We start from the raw sequence: 23,119 nt of genomic DNA on the forward strand, positions 1-23,119 counted from the left end.
TTCTTCCCCCTAACATTATGACTAACATCACACACTTCTAAAGGGCAGTGCTTTCTTCGGTAGTAATTGGTCCTTTAAATCATTTTCTGATGATTAAGGCAGATAAAACAAAGGCTTCTCTTTCTCTATGCTGATAAGTGAGCTGATGAGGAGATGATTTTTGTCCACTCAGGTGAAGCCTGCACCCACCTATCCACCATCGTGCCCTAACTCGGGGTGACTTTTGGGCAGATGTGGTCAGTGACGCCTCTCATCATTCTTAGTTCATGCCATACCTTGAACTTCTCCTCGTAGTTCTCGAAGGCTTCCATGACCATACACACGGCCTCCATCGAGCGCTCCAGCCGGCCGTCGACCCCGTTAAAGCGGTACATGCTGCCAGATACATCGACCACCAGGCGCAGGCGCTTGGGTTTTTGTTGGGGGCTGCCCAGCTGGGGGGGGGGGGGGGAACAACAGAAAAGCCTTGTGAACCAGAAAGCCATCCCTAGTTGCTGTTGTGAGGGTCTCCAGAGGCCCCAGAGTGCCAGCCGCGGGGTGGGCCGATCAGTAGCCTTGGCCTTGCGCAAGGCAGTCCTGGCAGGTGGCAAGGTTTGTATTTCAGTAAATGGAATTTCAGACTTGGGCTGGTAGTTGGGGCCATATGGGAAAGATTTTCCTTTCGAATATGGTCCTTACAAAGCCCAACCTCGACTAGTAAAACCTTACTGAGGCTATTATTCTTAAAAATAATAATCTGGAAAGATATAAACCCCAACATGTCATTTTCATGTCATGCCTTGGAGTCAGTTACACTAGCAAGACTGAGTTATTTTGGAAGGCCACATCCGTTTTATTCCTACCTGTTATGTAGTGACCTGCCAATCATTTCCCACAAAGCCTGCCAGAAATGTCAGATTCCTAAAACAAGGTTATGTGAGACGGGGTCTGGTGAAGAACTGAGGGAATACGTTTCCTCAGTGTCTCCTGTTATTAGTAAGCTTTCGGGTTTCTCTTCCTTCCAGTCCCTGCATTACTACTCCTCGGTACTTTTCTCGGCAGTTACAGCATGAAAGTAGCATCTAACTGCACTTGAGCGACAAGTGTCGATCAAAATGTGAAACTCCTGCGAGTTTCAGTTTGATTTTGGACTCATGCCTGCCAGTTTGCAGAACTAAAAACAAAAGTATGTTTGTCAGTTTTACTTACAGGAAAAAAGGAAGAAGAAAAATTCCAGAGTATTCTGTCATTATTCACTCGCTGACATGCATGAAAGCTAATGAGCGAGGTTAGTAATTTCCAAAACATAGTGTGGGTATTGGAGGGCAATGATTTCAGACAAAATTCAGTATATTTCTTAAAAACTTGCTGAGTCTGCTTAGATGAAGAACAGGGCCACATATGCTTCCATGACCACTCGCAATTCAGATACATCTGAACACATTTGTTGACCGTGATGAGTCAGTAAGGAACGCAGTTGTTGACTCATGCCAATGACACAGAAGTGAGTACTGCCCAAATTTCCAAAAGATCCTCTCTGAATAAACATCAAAATGGAGTAAGTGACTACCCTTCCCCACCAGTCACTGCACCCCCAGCTCTCAGTGGTTGCTCAGCAATTCTGGTTATTCTGGGACACAGGAGATCACAGAACACTCCGAGAGGAGAGACGCAGTATTTCACCTACTGCCATTTTATGTTTGCCACTCTGTCGCAGATATTTTAATATTAGGGCTGTCTAAAGCTTTACATATTATGGTTGGAATTAGTCAAGGGAGAGTTTCTTATTTTCTAAAATTTTCTTCAGGTATAGGATGGGAAGAGACCTTTGAAGTCACATGACAGTAGAAGACCACCAAGATTGCTCTAGGGCTTTAACCAGCACAACCCTCCAGGATTCATGGATACTGACTGTCTTCCATTTCCCTTCCAGGGGCACCCTGCTCTGTGTCCTAGGAGCTGATCTGCATGGACAGCATCAGACTCTCCCTCAGCTGCTAGCTTCTGGTGGATTCTGCGGGTGGGAGGCCCTGGCAGGAGATCGGGTTGCCATATTCAGGGTTTTTGGTGTTTTGACAGAGATGGCAACTCAAGAAAGCGTTTGTCTGTAAGGAGGGCTGCACTCCACAGACTGGAGGCTACTCGTTCACCATTACTTACTTGTGGCTCCAGATCACCCCGGCGTTTGTAGATGGCTTTTTCTCCAGTCAGCCCATCAATGATCTTGGCATCATCTAGCTCCCCTGTGGCTTGGTGTCTTAGCCACTGTCTTTCTTTACCTTTAGCCTACAATGACACACACACACATCCTTATTTTAATGACTTCTGGAGGGTACCCGACATACTTTCTGCATGAAAAACAGGAAACACACCCAGGATCTTTTCAAATAAGTGATGTTTCTGCATGAACACAGTTTCATCAATGGACTGCTCTCTGCTCTGCTGACAAAGAATGCCCTTTCGGTAGATTTTGTCAGTTTTAATAGTTTTAACACATGGGATGATAAAATGAACTCACTTAAAGCACATACAAATGGGAAAGAGGTATGCAAATGAGCCCTTGGAGAAATGTGCGCAGTCCAGAAATGCAGTGGTGATACATTTCTTATGTATCTTCTGTCACGGTACTTCTGGCGAATTTCTTAGGTAACCAAATAATCAGCTTGAACTTGTTAACACTGACCACAGGCGCAGAGAAAACGTGATCTTCAGAATTCTTCCTTTTGGAAAAAGAACTTGTTATTCGAATTCCCTGTGACTTATGGTGCAGGTGGAAACAGCTGAAAGTAATAGTTCATGAACATGTTGCATCCCCCATGTCAGAGAAATCTTCTGAATTACTTTCCCAAAGGTATGGCCTTATAATACTTTCCCACAATGACTTATAACTATGCCAGGTGGACCAAGATGGTAGTTAAGTGATGAAGAATGACAATATCCCAAATCAAGGCATGGGTTTGTTACAGCCAACGACTATATTTACATTAAGAAGTGGGAAGAATAGCTAAAATATTTGTATGCGTGCAAATGAGAGTGGTGGTTAAGATCATGTGAGTGCAAATGAGAGTGGTGTAGTTAAGATCAGAGAGTCTGGTCTCCATCCTCCCTTCATGATCAGATATCTGACCTCAAGCAAGTTACTTAACCTGTCTGCATTTCAGTGTCCTCAACTGTAAAATAAAGATAACACTAGTTCCTACTTTGAGTTTTTATGAAGAGTAAATGAGATACTACATGGGATTGGCTGAGGAAGAGCCTGGAAGTCTATGTCAGAGGATATCATCATCATCATCACCAAGTGAGACACATTTCGGACAACTAAGCCCAGATTAATTTAAGCACACTTCCATCACTGTTTCATTGGAGGCGGCTGCAGGACAGTACGGTCATTGAAAATAGAAAGCCAAGCTTTAGGCAGCTGGTGTCTCCTTTAGGGGCAGACCAACCACTGCACAAAGAAGCTCCAGACACTATAACTCTAGGCAGGACTACCTATGTTAATTTCTTATTCCTGATACCCTTGCTGCAAACTGTGCAAAATTCCCTCATTTGAATACAAATATATTAATGTGAACATGAAAAGAGACACTCCTAAACCACCAGCATACAGAAATTACATTTGGTGGGCAGTTGATTCCAGGAATTATCTTATGTGCACCCCTTTGGAACTATGTTCTTCCCTAATGTGTGTTCTTCGTAAGAACACCATGACCTTATAGGAAAATTGGATTCATTGGAGCATAGCTCAATGAGCTCATGAAACTCTATGAGATAGATATACAGCTGCAGCTGGTAGGAGGAAGGGGTGAGCAGAGTCTTCTAGAATCCTTTCCCACTGGGCTATGGATCAAGACAGACAAGCTTGACCACACAGTGCTGGCTCCCTCCCCTGCAACAGTGATTGGGACCTGGCTCCTATTTCCCTTCCCCATCATGCCTGATGTTTGGAGTGGATCATTCCTCAGGTTTCCAGGATGCTTTATGCAGGGAGATGCAATTGGGGGTGAACACTGAGGTTCCTTTCGATCCTGAGGTTCTCTGATTCTTGGAGATACCAAACTGCAGAGCACTGGATGAGGACAGACCCTCACAGACCAGTCTAGACTGGGAAAATAAGTACTGCAGAAAAGTACAAGAGAATGTGGTAGCAGTAATTAGCTGTCATCAAAGCAAAGCAGCACCCAGGGCTGGGTTTCAGAGGAAGACGGGATTACAACAGAAACAAGATTACGTGACATGTCACGTAACAGCTGTGCTACTGTTACTATTAAGCCTTGATTTTCCAAGTTTCATCAATGCGTTGACAAGGCACTTTAGTGAAATTTGGGGTGATGTTGAAGAAGTTCAAGTGAAGCTGTTCAGTTTCTAGTGATATGTAATTCAACTAAATAAAATATGGAACTCTCAGTTTAACCAAATAGTAAATGGAGAGCACATCACAGTTTCTGATAAGGCTACAAAATACATGTCAATCCTAAAAGAATGGAAGAGGTCCAAGATCATGAGCATGGGTTACTAAAAAAGAAAAAAAAAAGCACTGTGCCACTTTGTAGCTTATCCCTGTTTTACTTTCTTTATACTTATCACTGCTTACAAATGTATTATTTACCTCTTTGTCTCTATTATCTGTCTGCTCCAGTAGAAAGTCAGGCTTATGGGATAAGAGCCCTTACATAACTGCAGCATCTAGAACAGTGCTTGATATGTAGTTGGTGTTCAATAAAAATTTACTGAAAGTTGATTGCTACTGGTAAAATGTTACATGATAATCATATAAAAGCATGTCCATACAGTATTATCTCAATGTATATGTATGTACATTATATACATGCAAGGAAAAATATGTGGGAGAAAACAAAAATATTAAGTCATAGTTATTTTGGGGTTGTGAAATTATGGGTGATATTGTTTTCCTCCCTTAATTTCTTTATTTTCCAATTTCCTTCCTTCCTTCCTTCCTTCCTTCCTTCTTTCCTTCTTTCCTTCCTTCCGAGCGAGAGAGCACATGCATGTGCACAAGCTGGGGATGGGGAGGGAGCGAGCGAGCGAGAGAACCTCAAGCAGACTCTCATGCTGAGTGTGGATCCCAACATGGGGCTCAATCCCACAACCCTGAGATGATCATGACTTGAGCTGAAATCAAGAGTTGGACGCTTAACCGACTGAGCCACCCAGGCGCCCTCCAGTTTTCATATAATGGACTCATGACTTTTATAATCTGAAACAAAAATAAGTTCTTTTTTCTCAAAAGGATTTTAAAATATCCTTTTATATTTTTATGAAATACATCTTTGAGACTAGCTTTCAAGTTATGGAGTGTAAGACTTCTCAAACTTTAATGTGCATACAAATAACTTAGGGATCTTGATAAAATGCAGTTTTTGATTCAGTAGGTTTGTTAACAACTGGTCCAATAGCACTGTGGAATTCTGCTAATGATTAGTAAAAATGATAAAAGGGGGTCCTTTTTAGGGGATCTATTATTGCCCACGGTTGGAAGGCTGCAGAATTATAAAATGCTTACTTTTCCCTTAAAATAGTATATTTGTTGGGGTGCCTGGGTGGCTCAGTCATTAAGCGTCTGCCTTTGGCTCCGGTCGTGGTCCCAGAGTCCTGGGATCAAGTCCCACATCGGGCTCCTTGCTCTGCGGGAAGCCTGCTTCTCCCTCTCCCACTCCCCCTGCTTGTGTTCCCTCTCTCGCTGTGTCTCTCTCTGTCAAATAAATAAGTAACATCTTAACAACAACAATAAAAGAATAGTGTATTTGTCTGCTGTGTCTGGATTCACCATCATGGAAGAAGCTCGGGATTTTAGGTCTTGATTTTCTTATGCCAATGTTGTTTCTTTTCCTAGATATGATTATCATCCCTCAAGGTGCTCTCTAGGTTGAAGACTATTTCCATTATGTGTGATAGAAGAAAAGAACTTAGTAAAATTTGGGGTGAGAGTGAGGGAAGGAATCTGTTTTTTCCAATAAATCTGCTACCCCTTTTTTCCTTTTTGGGGGGTCAACTTTTACAATTGAAGTACAGCGTACTTGTAAGTGAAGTGCATAACATCTTAAGTGCAGAGCTCAATGAACTTTGCAAGTGAACACTCCATGTAACCACCTGTACCTCCACAGCCCCCCCCAGGGCTCCTTCTGGAATTTCCCCTCCCTCTGCCAAAGGTAACTTCCTATACTGACTTCCACCAGCATGGCTTAGGTTTGCGTGGCTTTGGACCTCGTAAAAATGGAGTCCCACAGTATGTGCTCTTTTGTGTCTGGCTTCTCTGGCTGCGCATGACTACTGTCAGGTTACCTATGCCGCCGAGTGCGGCACCTCTTTATTCTCGCTCGCTGTTGTGATAGCCAATCCTATGATTCAGTCGCAATTTATCCACTCTGCAATGGCGCTGTTTCCACTCTGGGGCTATCACAAATAATGTCGCCAGCAGTGGTCCTGAGCATGTCTCTTGGAGCAGATGTGTGGGTACTTCTGTTGGGCAGGAACCCTGGATACGTTCAGCTTTAGGACATACTGCTAAACAGCTTTCCAAAGTGTTTTTTCCAACTTATATTCCCATGAGCAGTATAAAGGTTTCATCTGCTCATATCCTCACCAACACTTGATATTGATGGCTTAAGAAAAAAAATGGTTAGCCATTCTGGTGGGGCTACAGCATATGCCCTTCCCTTTTATTTTTATCTGTGGAAAAATGAATTTTGATTCCGCTGGTCATTGATATTTTTGGGAACATGAGCCAGTAGGTTTTGTTTTTGAGAAGTGGAAGTATGTACTGGCCTTTTGATCCAGAGCTACTGGGCACAAAGACATTTTTATAATAGTAGCACTATTCATTAGTTTTCAAGTCTAGAACGTGCAGATAAATAAGGCCAGATAATTTATTGTCTGCCATCTAGCCAGCCCACCAATTTTTGGAAACTCAAAACAGGAAGAGGCCTGTCAGAATGGATACTCTTGGAGGCAAGGGGCTGAAGCGGGGGAGCGCTTTAAAAATTTACTGTGGGCTGGAACAGAAATATTTATTATTATGGACTGTGTATTTTATGGGACTCACTGAGATACCTCCTTAACTAGTAAGTTCCTACTGCATTTAAAGATATGCTTTTATGTATAACAAAGGTCCAAAAATGAGCTTTATAGTATATTCCTATTGCATGAAGTAAAGTGTTCTTATAAATATGTCCATCTGTTTTGGATTATACAGTAAGTTCATACTAATGAGAATTTATTATATATAAAGCTAGGTTTTACTAGTAAAAATCTACATTACAGACTTTCTAGAAAAGAAATACGGTTTTATTATGCTCATGTAAAGAACACCTAGACTAATTGAAATGCTCAGAGGATGACGTATTCTGGTTAATTTATTTTCTGGGAAATAACTGGTTAACCAGAAAGTACATCCACACTCATCTGCGGCAGTGAGGACATTAGGAGGAAGACACTTGACAAAAACCAATTATCTTGTGGTTTGTGACACTTGATCTTGTGTTTGCCGCACTGAAAGTATTCTGATTAATCTTAAATCTTTGCTTATCTGGGTTGTGGTTAATTAGGACTTCCTTTACCTGTAAACTCTACAGGTAAGCTGATTTTCTATTATTCCTTCAGAATTTATTTAATGAGGAGATTAGAAAGATTTAAATAGCAATTTTTGTAGAAAGCACATACAGTCTACAGAATAAAGCATAGAGATGATCATCACTAAATACTTCTTGTGTGAATGAATAAATGTAAGCAGATGTCTGAGGATACCTGGGAGCAGTGATTCTTTCATTAAACATTAGGTCCTGTTATTTGTAACATTTCTCCATGTTCAACCAACATATACTTCTTATGCTATTAATCTGCACCTTTAAAAAAATAAGATGCTGGATTAAGGTAAACTTTTGCACAGTATTTAGAAAATAACAAATTATAAGTCAGTGGAAACAATATAACATTTTCTTAATGGTTCTCAGTATTTTGACATAGCAAAAAATATTTTTCTAGACACCTGTTAGGTTTGCTAGCTGCTCTAAATGCTGAAACAGGGCTGCCCAGGGAAGAGAAGATACAGACCTTCCTATTTTAAGGGATTCCCTGTTTCTTGAAGTGACATCTCGCCGCAAGGTTAAATACAGATTCATGTACTTAAACAAAGACCACTCTCGTTACAAGAGTTTGTTCTCCTGCTTGCTGATGTGAAACTAAACTACGACTTTGAGTCACAATGTACTGTCATTTTATAATTCATTTTTATGAATAGAAGCAATTTTATGCCTGTTCTTCAAGAATTCAGTATTTTTTACCTCCAAGGAGCCGGGAACCACACGTAGCAGTGTGGATGTATAGCAGGTACCGCAAACTGACCAGTTCGAACGGAGCCCTAGATCCACCCGGTCCTGCATTCCCCCAAGTCATCCTCATCTCAGTAAAAGCAGCTGGGCAGCCCCATTCTTTGGGCTGGTCAGGCCACAGGCCTACAGGCGTCTTCACCTCCTCTTTCTCCCACAGCTCAAGTCTAGTGCCCGGCAAATCCCCTCAGCTTCCTCGTACCCACCGTCTCTTCCCATTTCCATCCCATCCCCAGCACAAGCACCTTCTCTCTCGCCTGGGCCACTGCCATGGTCTCCTGCCTGGCCTCCCTGCTTCTCCCCTTGCCCCCGTGGGCCCCTCTCCACACAGGAAGCACAAGAGTCTTTATGAAAACACACAGTAATTTGCAGCAAATGCATTAAAAAATACCGGCATGATTAAATTTTTAAAAGGCCTGACTGAACATCTCTTTCTCTAGTTATTTTCAGGAATGAAATATAGTATTTGTCTCTCTCGCATGTAATATGAATTATCACACTTTCTGCTTCCTCCTATCCCTCCTATCGACTTCTTGATTTTTGCTTAATTTGTGAAATGCTATGAGAATTCAGGCCCCGCTTGTTATTATTAAGTTCACTTTTTTCATAGCCTTATTCTTGATATTTGAGTTTTCTTTGAAACATATTGATCATAATTATTTAGAGCTGAGTCTGGGTTTAACTGATTCTGATGCTCATTGCGAGTCCTTTTATACCATGAATTTCCCGTTCTTAAAGAATTCTAATTCCCTTCTTCATTGGCTGGAATATTTAAACCTATGTGCTTATTTTATATATGTATATGTGTGTGCACATGTGTGTATACATATTTCCTTCACAATTATTTTCAAAAAGAGTACTTAAGTGACATATATTTTAAGTCTCTGAATATCTGAAAGGGTCTTCTGTCTCCTCGTACTTTGGTGAGTAGAGAATTCTCGGCTCACAACTCCCCCGTCCCCCCCAAATTCTGCAGATGTTCTGTCACCATCTTCTGGCATTCAATGTTTCAGAGACAACTAACGTAAGATTAATTTTTATCTAACAATAGCTTGTTTTTTATCTAACAATAGCTTGTTTTTTATCTGCTGGGATGCTTTTAGGATATTTTCTTTGTTTTGGAAATGTTAGTGTTCTGTGAGGTTGTGGTGAGGTGCTCATCTCTTTTGATGACTTTCGCCTGGTCCTCCGTGAAGTGTTCTTCACCCATAGACTTATGACTGTCTTCAGCTCAGTACAGTTTTTTTTTTGTTGTTGTTGTTGTTGTTATTACTCTGATTATTGTTTATGTGTTCTTTTAGGTTCTCTTTGGAAATATCACTGGCTCATTCAGCATGTATTTTCTAAATACTCACCATGTGCCAAGGTCCTACTTAACAGTAGGGCTCATGGCTCAGTGTGTTAACTCTCTGCTCTGTTTTTATTGATCAGCTTTCTTTTGGTTTTTATCTCCTTAGTTCCCCTACAGTCTGGAATAACAATTCAAGTTTCCACTTACGTTAGTACTTAGACTTAAGACTGGATTGAGTCTGTTCCTTCTACTTTTAATGTAGATTTCAGTTTTGGCACTGCATTTTTAGTTTTTTTAAATAATCTTTCCTTATTGCATTCAACTCCCTTATTATTCCTGCTTGCTTCTTGGCCAGACTTTTTTTAAATCCATGTCTTATTTCACATACTTCAAGTTTCTTTGAATTGTGAGAACGCAAAGCAGATGTTTTCTAGAACTCTGGTGCTTTAGGAAGAAAATACTCTAGCCCAGCAGCATCATCTTCCTCTACATCTTGGATGCATGTTACTCTACCTCACTGTAGAATCATCTCTTAGATCCCGTGTTATTTCGTTCTTGGGTGTCCCTACTCTTGAATGATGAGACAGCTATACAAAATTGTTTAGGAACAGATTGGGAACAGGCTCTCCTTGCTTGCACTGACTCGCCACTTTGTTATTATCAGAGTTCTCCTTGAAGATTTCAAACAGATGCTCTTAGCTGAATTAAACCTACACTACTTAGCTCAGGAACTCAGTAGGGAAGGAGCTGGAACTGTGGACAGTCCCAGTGTGAGAACTTCATCTCCACATCATTTCTTACTTTGTTTGGAAAAGCCATTGCAAGGGGGCCACTTAGCATTTGTTTGATCTCATCTTCAGGCCAAGTGTAAGTTAAGGCTGGTCTGGCCCCTTTCCCGGTGTTATTTCTTCTCCGGCTTTCTGGTTGTTGTATCCACGGCCTAAAATCTAGGCCTCTCCACCCCCACTGCTCTTGGTGTTGCTTCCAACTGCTGTTTGGCAGTGACAACATGGAGGTCAAGTGATCTGCTACTCACCAGCTTGAGGTTTCTGGCTTCCATTCGCCACCTCTCCATGCAAGGGAGGCCAATCTGACTCTACTGGGTTTCGTGTACTTCCTGGCTGGTAATGCTATTTCCTAGGGAGGTTTTTGAGTTGTCACTAATACTGTCATTCATAGGGTCTCATCACACTCCACTTAGCACAAATTCTTCAAAGCTTCTTGCATGTCACTCGCACTCTTCCCTAATTTCCCGTCATATGGTTTTTCACTGTTAGCAGCATTTTGTTATTTTAACATGTTCATGGTCGTCCAGTGAAGACTGAGTTAGAGGCCCGTGCTCAAGCAGCCTGGAAGTCAGGACTGTATTTCTAGGCTGCACTTGGTTGAAGTTGTCCCTCATGGCCACTAAGGCCATGTGCTGAGTGATGAGCCATTCAGGTGCTAAAAAGAGTAACTAGTCAGAATGGCTAAAATCAACAAGTCAGGAAACTACAGATGTTGGCGAGGATGTGGAGAAAGGGGAACCCTCCTACACTGTTGGTGGGAATGCAAGCTGGTGCAGCCAGTCTGGAAAACAGTATGGAGGTTCCTCAAAAAGTTGTAAATAGAGCTACCCTACAACCCAGCAACTGCACTACTGGGTATTTACCCCGAAGATACAAATGTAGGGATCTGAAGGGGTACGTGCACCCCGATGTTTATAGCAGCAATGTCCACAATAGCCAAACTGTGGAAAGAGCCAAGATGTCCATCGACAGATGAATGGATAAAGAAGATGTGGTACATATATACAATGGAATATTATGCAGCCATCAAAAGGAATGAGATCTTGCCATTTGCAACGATGTGGATGGAACTGGAGGGTATTAGGCTGAGCGAAATAAGTCAATCAGAGAAAGACATGTATCATATGACCTCACTGATATGAGGAATTCTTAATCTCAGGAAACAAACTGAGGGTTGCTGGAGTGGTGGGGGGGTGGGAGGGATGGGGTGTCTGGGTGATAGACACTGGGAGGGTATGTGCTATGGTGAGCGCTGTGAAGTGTAAGACTGGTGAATCACAGACCTGTAACTCTGAAACAAATAATACATTATATGTTTAAAAAAAAAAGAAGAAGATAGCAGGAAGGGAAAAATGAAGGGGGGGAAATTGGAGGGGGAGACGAACCATGAGCGACTATGGACTCTGAGAAACAAACTGAGGGTTCTAGAGGGGAGGGGGTGGGGAATGGGTTAGCCTGGTGATGGGTATTAAAGAGGGCACGTTCTGCATGGAGCACTGGGTGTTATACGCAAACAAGGAATCATGGAACACTACATCAAAAACTAATGATGTAATGTATGGTGATTAACATAACATAATTAAAAAAAAAAAAGAGTAACTGGCATTTTACTGTTCTCCCCAAAATGCAGACGTTCCTTGATGTGGCTGTTTCCACCTTTCCTTTCCCTTTGCTCTGTACCCTCACCTTAGTCAACACACCTTTTCTCTTGGCTTGGGCAGTTGCTCTACACAGATGACCTTAAGAACGCAGACACAGGTATGTCTACAGATATGCAACCTATCCGGTCCTGACCTTGCCCCCGAACTCCAGAGCCACCTCTTAAAATCTTCAAATATCATGCCTGACATTTTTATGTAGGTGTCCCAGGAGTGACAAAACATGGTAACATCCAAACCAAACATTTGCTTTCTCCACAAGCCTCTCCTCCTCCTGGCTTCCCTATTGCTGTTCTCTAGGGCTTGAAAACCTCACCATTCCCCTCACTTCACAGTCAATCAGTCACTGTCTTCCCGTCCTACCTCCAAACTGTCTCATCCTTTCCATTTTCACTTCCATTACCCTGGCTCGGGTTCTTATCACTTCTTACCTGGATACCGAAAGTAATTTTAATGATTTGATTTCCGGGTTTCCCCACCTCTCTCTTATCTGATACTTTCTCTCTCCATGGTTATGAAGCCTCCTAAAGAAAATACAACTATACGACTCCCTTTCTCAGTCACGTTCACACTCCTCACTGATTATGGAATACAGTTAGCATGGTGTTCAAGGCCCTTGGGGGTTCACCTTCCCCTCTTTTTTTCTCCTACTACCCACTGCCCCCAGCTTCATCCCCAAACTCTGAACTCTTGTCCTTCTGGACTGTTTGTTGTTCTCCAAACATCCTTGTATTCAAGGCTTCTTCCTCTGCTCATAGGTTCCTTCTGTCTAGACCAGAGCTATGCAAACTGCCTTTGGTGAGTAAACACCTGCTATTGGTCCATGATGAAATAAGTTACAGAAGTGAACAGTAAGCATTTAAAAACTGGTATGGCAATATGACAAAGTGCTTTTTGTTTTCTGAATCGAATATTAAATAATACGGGTTTGTATCTTGTATGTTCATTTTTATATCTTTTTTTCAGTAATTCATTTCTATTTTATTTTATAAAAGCATTAGCTCATGGTCAATGAAAAAAACCTGGCTTCTCTCCACAGGCTGCAGAAGCTCTGGTCAAGACGATCCTTCCATCCCCATCCTTAGCAAGAGTTACCAATTGAAACCATGCTCATCCTTCATGGTCCAGCTCAAATGGCACTTCCTCTGAGTTTTCCCTAACTGCACAGCCTAGAAACTGCTCACACATTTGTCTACATAACATGGTACTTGATTTAAAATACCACTGTGGCATTTACCATATTGTGTCTTCTACTACAACTACACATGTATCTTCTTTCCTAAGTTAGTCTATGAAGGAAAGAAATCTTAGGCAAAAGAGATACTCAACAAATGTCTACTGGATGAAATAGTTATTATAAATTAAATAAAAGGAATGGGGAAATGCTTTCCGTTCTTTACATATGAATAAAGTGGGTGCTCAGAATAAAGTCTAAATTCCTTGCTGGGCACCTACCTGCCTCTTAGCCCCAAGTCCTTGTGTGCATTTTACGCTGAGTGGCATCCTGCTCACACTGGAGATCAGCCCTCAGCTCACCCCTGAGAAGGCACAGTGTCACGCCTTTGTCTATGCCATGTTCTCTGCTGGGGCATTGGTTTCACTTTCCTTTATTTGGTGAATACTCGTGTATCCTTCAAGAGCCAGCTCATGTATATCCTTTCCTGAAAAATCAATCCTAGAATCCCTTTCCTCTGGCTTCCACCGCATTCTATGCATCTGTCTTCCTAGACACCTACCATACTCAACTGAAATGATCTGTTTGGGTGCCCGTCTTTCCCACTCCTCAAATGTATAGCCTTCTTGAGGACAGGGACAGTATCCCATGAATCTCTGTGCCCTCACTGCCCAAGCACGTCACACATCAATGTTCAAAAACACTGTTTATCTCAGCCTAAGCTCATTTCGAATTACTCAAGGAAAAAAAAAAAGAACATAATTATTGGTTCATGGAGATATCATGCTAGCCAAAGCAATCAGAGAAAGGCTAATTTAGTTTAGCCTGAAAATGAAATTACTGATTGTAGATCAGCAAAATGCTGGAGAGAAGATATGATTACAATCAGTGGCTTTTTGTGGAACGGATATTTTCTTTTGTCAGGGAATGCAGGAATCATTCAGATTCTGAACCAAGTATAATTGAAGTTATGACACTCTCTTCTAATAAGAAAATTTTTGCTATTGATTCATAAAAGGTCCAATAACCAGGACCCTACGATATCCCATATAGAATCCGGTCAAGAAGCAAAGGGAGGTCACCGGTGATGGTTATCTTAACTGGGAAGGCCAGGAGTTGCAACGGACGCATGTGTTCAAGCAGATATTAACAGGAGTGACAACAACATTCCCTTTCTTCACATCTCAGCCCTGCCGCCTGGAATCAGTGCGTGGGTTTGAAGCTGTACTTTGAGAAGTCATCTCAAATGATGATTTGCTAGTTCCTGGCCAGACGTTCTGCTGTTCACCAAGGAAACACCCATGGTTACTGGGATTACACAGCAACCTCAACACAGCTGGGAGCTATTAGTCAATCAGAGCCACGCAGGACTGGCAGACGGTGGCGTAAGGGGGACCAAACAAAGCCTTCTTGTTTTGGTTACAATCTAAAGACTCATATTCCACTGGAGGCCCTGTCTATCCTTGGCCAGTAGCTGTTTTTTTTTTTTTTTTTTATTTATTTGAGACAGAGAGAATGAGAGACAGAGAGCACGAGAGGGAAGAGGGCAGAGGGAGAAGCAGACCCCCCGCTGAGCAGGGAGCCCGATGCGGGACTCGATCCCGGGACTCCAGGATCATGACCTGAGCCGAAGGCAGTCGCTTAACCGACTGAGCCACCCAGGCGCCCGCCAGTAGCTGTTTTTAACTAGCACTATCTTCTACGTGGAGGACTAGAAGGCCCACCTGAGAATAACACTTCTGCGGATTTGAGGGAAACACCTGAAAATGCCATGTTGGCATCTGGATAACGATGCCAAATGCTTTACGAGTCTATGTGACAACGATTCTTCTTACAGAATTGTAGAGCTGGCAGCGGATAACAGACGCCTAATAGATAACAGGGACCCGAGCTTCAGGCTCAGATGCCCGCTTCACTAGCCACATGACCCAGGCCAAGTCACATCATCTTTCTACTCTTCAGTTCCCTCAGTTCAAAGCGGGAATAAAACAGCTACATTTCAGAAGACTGTGAGGATGGGTTACATGCCTCGGCTTCCTTATCTAATCAAGTGTAGAAAATAGTTCTTACTGGTTATCGTAAGGGATTCACCAGCACAATGAATGAATGTAAAGCAGGTGACTGGGTGTCTGGCTTGCAGTCCAGGCTGACGAATATTAGCAAAAACTAGGGAAGTAATGATGAAACAAATTCTTCCGCAGGGGCGCCTGGGTGGCTCAGTCATTGAGCGTCTGCCTTCGGCTCGGGTCATGGTCCCAGGGTCCTGGGATCGAGCTGCACATCGGGCTCCCTGCTTGGCAGGGGGCCTGCTTCTCCGTCTCCCACTCCCCCTGCTTGTGTTCCCTCTCTCGCTGTGTCTCTCTCTGTCAAATAAATAAAATATTAAAAAAAAAAATTCTTCCGCAGAGAATGCTACGTGCTAGGCATTGTTTAAACGGTTTGCATGTATCATCTGAGTCAATCTGCATAACTGCCCTATCATCCGTCATTGCATTTTACAGAACCCGGGCTGTCTGGCTCCAGAGCTGGTGCTATTAGTCACTAAACGATGACAATGATGATGATGGAAGAGATTATGATAATGGTGCTGATAACGTAAGGCATCTAGTAGAATGTCTGGCACATGGCAATTGCTCAGTAAATGCTTGCTATTATTAAAATGCTTGCATATTTGGAGAGATGGTAGCTCTATATCCGTTTTAGGTTCTCCTCCAAGGATTACATCATTTTTATTCCCTTTCTTATATCTTAAAACTCTTTCTTGCTATTATTTAAGCCTAGTTTCTCTTTTTCAGATTTCCAGGGAAGAAGAGAAAACGTCCTTGAAATAATTAGTTACTCTATTTGAGGATATCTAGAAAGTTATTAACCCCGATCCCCTTATGGTTTTTATATAGGTGCCAATTTCTTGTTTTCCATCGTGTTTGTTTCTTTTCTTTGAGCCCTTCACAGTTTTCTTTCACATCTCTCTTTGAGGATGGAAAGCAAAACTGGACACTGTTTCTGATACTGGTCTCATCACTGTGGGCTTTAGCAGAAGTCATTCCTTAATGGTAACCTTAACTCTAACCCAGGCTTAATGGGTGTCCTACTTGAAGAAGTCACAGTAGTAGGTCTACCTTTTCTTCCTTTGGCTGATCTGGTGAACATAGTATCATTTATCTTAAAGGGCTGATGTGAGGATTAAATGTGGTGATGTTTATAAAAGTAACTAAAGCCTGGTGCCCAATGAACACCAATCAAGACATGAACTAATACCAGATGAGGATTCTCATTCCTTCAGTTAAAAATGTGTTCTCACATTCCTCTCTGGTACTGCCAATAATCTAATGGCCTATTTGTACACAGGGTAACACTCAGTGTTGTCTGCATGTAATCATGGAAACCAGGGCCAGATTGTGATCTGGTCTCTGTGATTTTTTTTATTTATTTTTTTATTTTTTAAATATTTTTATTTATTTATTTGAGACAGAGAGAATGAGAGAGAGAGAGAGCACATGAGAGGGGGGAGGGTCAGAGGGAGAAGCAGGCTCCCTGCAGAGCAGGGAGCCCGATGTGGGACTCGATCCCGGGACTCCAGGATCATGACCTGAGCCGAAGGCAGTCGCTTAACCAACTGAGCCACCCAGGCGCCCTCTGTGATTTTTTTTAAAAAGATTTATTTATTATTTATTTGAGAGAGAGAGAGAAGGGAGAGGGAGAATCTCAAGCAGATGCCCCGTTGAGTGTGGAGCCCGGTATGGGACTGGATCTCAAGACCCTGAGATCATGACCTGAGCCGAAATCAAGAGCCGGACGCTCAACTGACTGAGCCACCCAGGCACCCCAAGGTCTCTGTGGTTTTGATGGCCTTCTCCTTTGCCACCGTCCCCTACCACACACAGGCTCTTCGCAGTCCCACTGAACAACCTGCACTTGTACATCTTGTGTCCTATGTCTGGAACGCCCTGACGCCTCAACCATCTGGAAAGTCCTCAGCATCTTTCAAGTGTGAACTCAAGCATTACATTCTCCACGAAGCCCTTCTTCGTTCATTCCATAGCATTGTGCACATACTTCTCTATAGAATCTAAGAAGTCATCTGCCTATTTGTCTTTGAGTTCCTTCTTTGAGGGCAGGGGCTGCATTTTATTTTTCTATCCCTAATGTCTGGAGTGCATCAAGAACTTAAGAAATGAATGACTGACTAAAGCACTCATTCTTCAGTCTTAGCATGAGCACTGCCTCTCATCACCCTCATCTCCTGTGAACCACTTTGGCTCTTTTTCACCTTTTGCCTTGCCCTGGAGATCACCCAGAAGTTGCCCTCAATGCCCAGGGTGATAAGCACTGGTAAAGTGAGTGTCTTTACTGGAAAAAAGTAAAGTGAGTGTCTTTACTGGAAAAAAATCCAATCGTTCCATGTTACTTTGTTCACACAATTTGCCTATGGATTTTTTTTTTTTTAAGCAAATTCTCCAAATAGCAGATCTTTGTTTGGGAAATACCGAAGCATCTTAATCCACATTTTAAGGGGCAAGAGAAGTATTAACTGCTTCTGAGACAACCACGGTCTAAAACTGAAAAATGGCAGGCAAAGCAGGGGCAGGGGGAACATAGGAGGAGACGCCAGGAGACCCAGAGAATGCACAGTCTGGATGACCCAAAATGCTCTTCTGTCTCTATAGTCCATGACAGTAAAATGATTTGTAGGAAGAGAATTCTATCTGTGAATTTCTAGTTAAGGTGGGATGCTCATAGATCTTATATGAGGGAAATCAGGAAATCTAGTGTCTTCTAGGGTTACTGGTCAAATTATTGCTTCCTGGACAGGATAGGTGGGGTCAAATATTCTTCCTTGGGGAACTCACCTGAGAAGGCCATGGAGTGATCCACAGTCTTACTCAAACATTTTGGCATTAATATTTTCTGACTGGCTTAATAGGGTTTGGATAACTTTCTCTAATAGTTCTGGGATGGGTCCAACTTTGGGCCCAGATTATTTTCTTAGTCCACTGTTGGAGGATTACCTGTAAATTATCCAGGATGACTCGGAGTGAGTGCACCTGCCGTCGAACAGCACCTGAGAACCTTTCATACGTTGCGGCATCATACTCACTCATTTGGATCTCCTTTAACCTGAAACCAGAAGGGGCAGAAAAGATAATAGCTGAAATCCTGTACATGTGGTCTTTTACTTCCATTCATCTGCTGCTAGAACTCTAGCAAGGTCCTTGGTAACTGAGGTTGCCTTGGAGGAGAAAAGGCAAGAAGTAATGTCTCCAGCTAGGAGTTTCAAAGGAAGAAGATGTCCAGCGGTGGGCTGGTACATGGTGAACAAGGAGCCTTCTAGAACAAACAAAACAAACTGAACCAATCAAACAAAAAGCCCTGATGTATAGTATTTGCTGATTTCTACAGTGTAAATAGTCCCCTCGTGATCAATTCCAAGCTACTAACAGTAAGATCACCGAGCACTGACTTGGAAAGAAAGGTGCACAGTTGGCCCTCATGAACCCGTGAGTCAGCTCTAGAGCAAACCGTTGCCATATCCCAAAGACCTGTCACGATGTTGGCAGCTGGTCAGTTCATGGGGCAGGTTCTTAGAAGAGTTCCGTGGGCTGCTTTCAGAGACCAAGGGCAGGTATTTGGTTGACTAAGATTAACAGCTCAGGCCCAAAGAATGTAATTTAATGTGTTGCTTTGTAGGATACAAGAGTTTTCTGAAGTTGCTGTGTGCTTTTAACAGGATGATTGTGTTTTCATATGATTGTGGCTTCGAAGTCCTTTCCTGGTAGTGCAGTGCTCCTTTCGATCGTTCTTCATCATTAGCTTCCACTGCAGCCCCGCCAGAGTACTTAGAGACCTCTGAACACGGCACAACCCCACCTCTCGGAGCTCCTGCCTGGGCTGCTCCCCCTCCAGGAACTTCCTTTCTCTGCCTCTTTGCCTGTAACTCCCACTTTCTCTTCAAGAGTCAAATCAACGAGGACCACCTCGAGGAAGCCTACACTGATCCCAGGTCTGTCTTCTTTGCTCTCAGAGCACGTTATGCTTCTCACTATCAGAGCATTTCCTCCCCCTGCTATGCCCATTGGCTGCCTGTCTCCCCAACTACGCTCCTTTATGAGAAGGATTGAGTCTCATTGTTATGTGTACAGTGCCCAGCATGGTACCCGGCACTTAATAGATGCTCAAAATGGAATGAAATGAATGACTGAAATAAAAATAAGACTCAGGATTATTTAAAATGCAGCATCTTAAACCAGTCATAAGGAGAAGGTTCATTCACTGAGTGAGGCTCTCTTGGGTTTTACAGGGTTGTATCCATAATATACTAACTTGATCAAGTGTTTCTGTAAGTTTCGATAAATGTAAAGGCGCTCATCCTCAGATAGGCACTAATGAATGTACATCAGCAGAGCCTAGCAATAACAGCACAGTCTTCTAAACTGCTGTGCGCGCACACGCACGCATGTATGGGTGTGTGCGGTGTTGGGAGGTATGGATCCCAGATCCATAGCTGAAACTCTTATCTCAAATACAGATTTATCTTCTTGGGAACAGAAACCCCAAATGCTGAATGACAGTGAATGGTCTCTATTCCTCCATGTCAGGCCAAGCGCCGGGGAGAATCCAGCCAACACAGGGCAGAATGTTGGAGGCTTGTCAGAATCACATAACGTTAGGCCCACACTGCCAGGGGCAGATCTGCAATTCCTGCCCTGCCACCTGCAGGGGTTGGCTAATACCAACTCAGCTGTCAAGATTCTGCTTGAAGTCTTGCTTAATCCCTCCAGTAAAACTGATCATTCCCCTTCATGAATCTTCTGTAGATATCTACTATGAAACCTCTGCACATTATGGCTTTCGCTAGAAATGTCTATTTCCCTCTATCACAGTGCTTTTCAAACTTTATTTTCCACACAAGGAAATATGCTTTACACTGAGATCCAGTACACAAAACACATATGCACGTGTGTTTGTATAAATTAAACCAAAAATTCAATGAAACATACATTTACTACATATGATTTACTACATGGATATTTTCTCTTCTATTCCTCTGGGAGAAGAAATAGTCTTATTTTTTCTTTGAATCTCCAGTACCTACCACAATGCCTGGCACATGGTAGCACTCAATAAACACTGTTAGATAACACTTTGAAAACACTGACTATCAAAAGGTAAATAATAGCTGAATGGTGTTTCCCAAGGTGACATGCCAAGGGGCCCTTCTAAATCTAATTTACTCTCTGTTCTGAAGAACAGCTAGGAATATGTGCACAGGACTTGACCTCCCAACAATACCTCGTATGTTTGGTTTTGGCAATCTCCTAAACCTCTCTATAAATTTTCATTAGATTAAGTTATGTCTCAAGTATCAAGGCTGACAGAAGCTGGGCACCATGAATATTGCAGGATATGCTACTTCCTCCCTTCATACACAGGAAGCTAATATGCTCTTTTCCAAAGAAGGGGGATTAGTACTTTTCCAAAGGGAGGTTAGAAAAAAAAATGTGGATACAGCTTGTCCTTAGCAGGAGGAAAAATACATACACGCACGGGCACACACACGCATCAAGAAAGGAATCAGGCAGTTGGCAGGTCACCTTGGGCAGACTGGTCTTTGTAGTGAGATCAGAATCAGCTCCATTTATAAGCTATTTCTGTTGCACCCAAAAACACACCACATGCTGTTTTAATTATGAAGAAATCTGGAAATCATATTCCAGGTTGTGTCAGCTTTCAGAAAGATCACCTACAAGGTGTTCAAAGCTGATAAATTCTGAAAGATGAAGACTGACGCAGGGAATGGGGAAAGAAAATAGGAAATTTTAGCCTTTGGATCAGATAAGCTTCCTGGTGCTAATACTCTCAAAGCCCACAAGACTAGCTGGAAATATGTCTTTTTGCTGCTTTAACCCTGATCAAAACTGCAGGGCACAGCTGCTTCACATCCTAGTAATCTATGTGGACTAACTGCATTTTGTTGGCACAGTATACTTTTAAAGGGTGTATTTATTGTTATGTAAGAGTCTGGGAATTTTGGTTCTCATTTTACTTTTCTTATAGGTCAGACTTAAATATTATAATTTTGGACCAGTTATGAGGAAAACAAACCTAAGCTGAGATCTACTGTGTAAGACTGATTCGTTTTACAAATGCTAGTAGGTATACCTTCCATTAGCTGACGCCTGCCTCGAACGCCCTTTTATTTATTTATTTATTTATTTTTAAAGATTTTATTTATTTGACACAGAGAGAGCAAGAGTGAGTGAGCGAGAGAGAGAGCAAGCACAAGCAGGGGGAATGGCAGGCAGGGGAGAAGCAGCTCCCCACTGAGCAAGGAGCCCAATGCGGGGCTCGATCCCAGAACCCTGGGATCATGACCTGAGCTAAAGGCATCGGATTAACCGACTGAGCCACCCAGGCGCCCCTCGAACGCCCTTTTAGGCATGGAAAATACCTCACCATCAATCTCATTCATGTTTTATTGGTTTAATGTTTCTGTCCTGCTTTCTGCAAGTCTTATGCTTGTCTACCTCTGTTAGTCTTCCCGAATCAATCCTTTTTTTCAAAGTTTTAATTTAAATTCCAGTTAATTAATATGCAGTGTAATATTAGTTTCAGGTGTAAAGTATCAACCAATTCTTGATGTATAGAAAGAGGTACAGAACTGGAATTCAGATACAAATGAATGCTAACTAGAGGCTATTTTGATGATGACAAGAGCCTATCAGTAGTATTAGGCTCTTTAAGGCAATACGGGGGACCTCCAGGCTGATGGATGGGTCTGGCTGTCACTCTGGTTTCAGCCAGTTTCTTTTTTTTTTTTTAAGTTTTTATTTTAATTCCAGTTAGTTAACATACAGTGTTATATTAGTTCTGGGTATACAATATATATTGATTTAACACTTCCATACATCACCTGGTGCTCATCACAGCAAGTGCCCTCCTTAATCCACATCACTCATTTCACCCATCCCCCACCCAGTCTGGTTTAGCCAGTTTCTGAACTAAGTATCAGCCAGACTCTGAATAAAGCATTGGTATTCATGTGTGTATTATTCATTCCACACGTGTGTATGAGTGTTTGCCATGCACTGGGTTCTGGGATAGGTGCTGGGATGTATTAGAGAACAAAATCCCCTGCCCTCAAGGGACTAAAAGTCAGTGGAGAAGCAATCAACTCTTCATACAAATAATAATACAGTGGGAAAGAGTGATAAGAAGTGTGGAGAAAAGGTAGAGGACGCTATAAAGCATAAATGGAGGGACTTGACCTCATTCTACATATGCTGAGAGTTGCAAAATAGCTTTAAAACAAACTATTTGATGATAGTGAAGAATTATTACTTTTTAAAGATACGATAGTTGAATTGTATGTTTTTTAATTTTTTAAAGGGTTCTTATCTTTCAGAGATATACTCTGAAATATTTACAGTGAAAAGATAGGACATCTTGGATTAGTTTCAAAACAACGTAGGGATGGAGACTGGGAGTGGAGCCAAATTTTTCTTCTTGAAGCTGGGAGAACAGGTCCATAGGGTTCTCTCTCTGCTTCTCCCTCTTTTTATTTATGTTTGAAAAATTTCATAATAGGGCGCCTGGGTGGCTCAATTAAGTATCTGCCTCCGGCTCACGTCATGATCTCAGGGTCCTGGGATCAAGCCCCGCATTGGGCTCCCTGCTCAGCGGGGAGTCTGCTTCTCCCTCTCCCTCTACTGCTCCCCCTGCTTGCTCTCTCTCTCTCTTATAAATAAACTCTTTTAAAAAAAAAGTTTCATAATAAAAAGTTAAAGAGAATCTTCAGCAGTACTAAATTGGATACTCACCAAATAGGAGTTATTTACTACATGAAAGTAGAAAGCACCCTCTTTGCTGTGTTTTGCTATGCCCTG

At 42.3% G+C, this 23,119-nt stretch overlaps 1 protein-coding gene across 1 annotated transcript in view; it reads right to left on the reverse strand.

Moving 5' to 3' along the window:
- Positions 1–23,119, reverse strand: part of VWA8 (von Willebrand factor A domain containing 8) — a 343,953-nt gene that overhangs the window by 17,756 nt on the left and 303,078 nt on the right. Inside the window, exons 40-42 of the mRNA XM_021697955.2 lie at positions 18,245–18,353; positions 2,140–2,265; positions 276–434 (exon numbers count right to left, since the gene is read on the reverse strand). Coding sequence (XP_021553630.1) covers positions 276–434; positions 2,140–2,265; positions 18,245–18,353 — 394 coding nt within the window. The remainder of the gene's footprint in view (positions 1–275; positions 435–2,139; positions 2,266–18,244; positions 18,354–23,119) is intronic.

Source organism: Neomonachus schauinslandi, chromosome 3 (genome assembly GCF_002201575.2).
Source record: "Neomonachus schauinslandi chromosome 3, ASM220157v2, whole genome shotgun sequence".
NCBI lineage: Eukaryota > Metazoa > Chordata > Mammalia > Carnivora > Phocidae > Neomonachus > Neomonachus schauinslandi.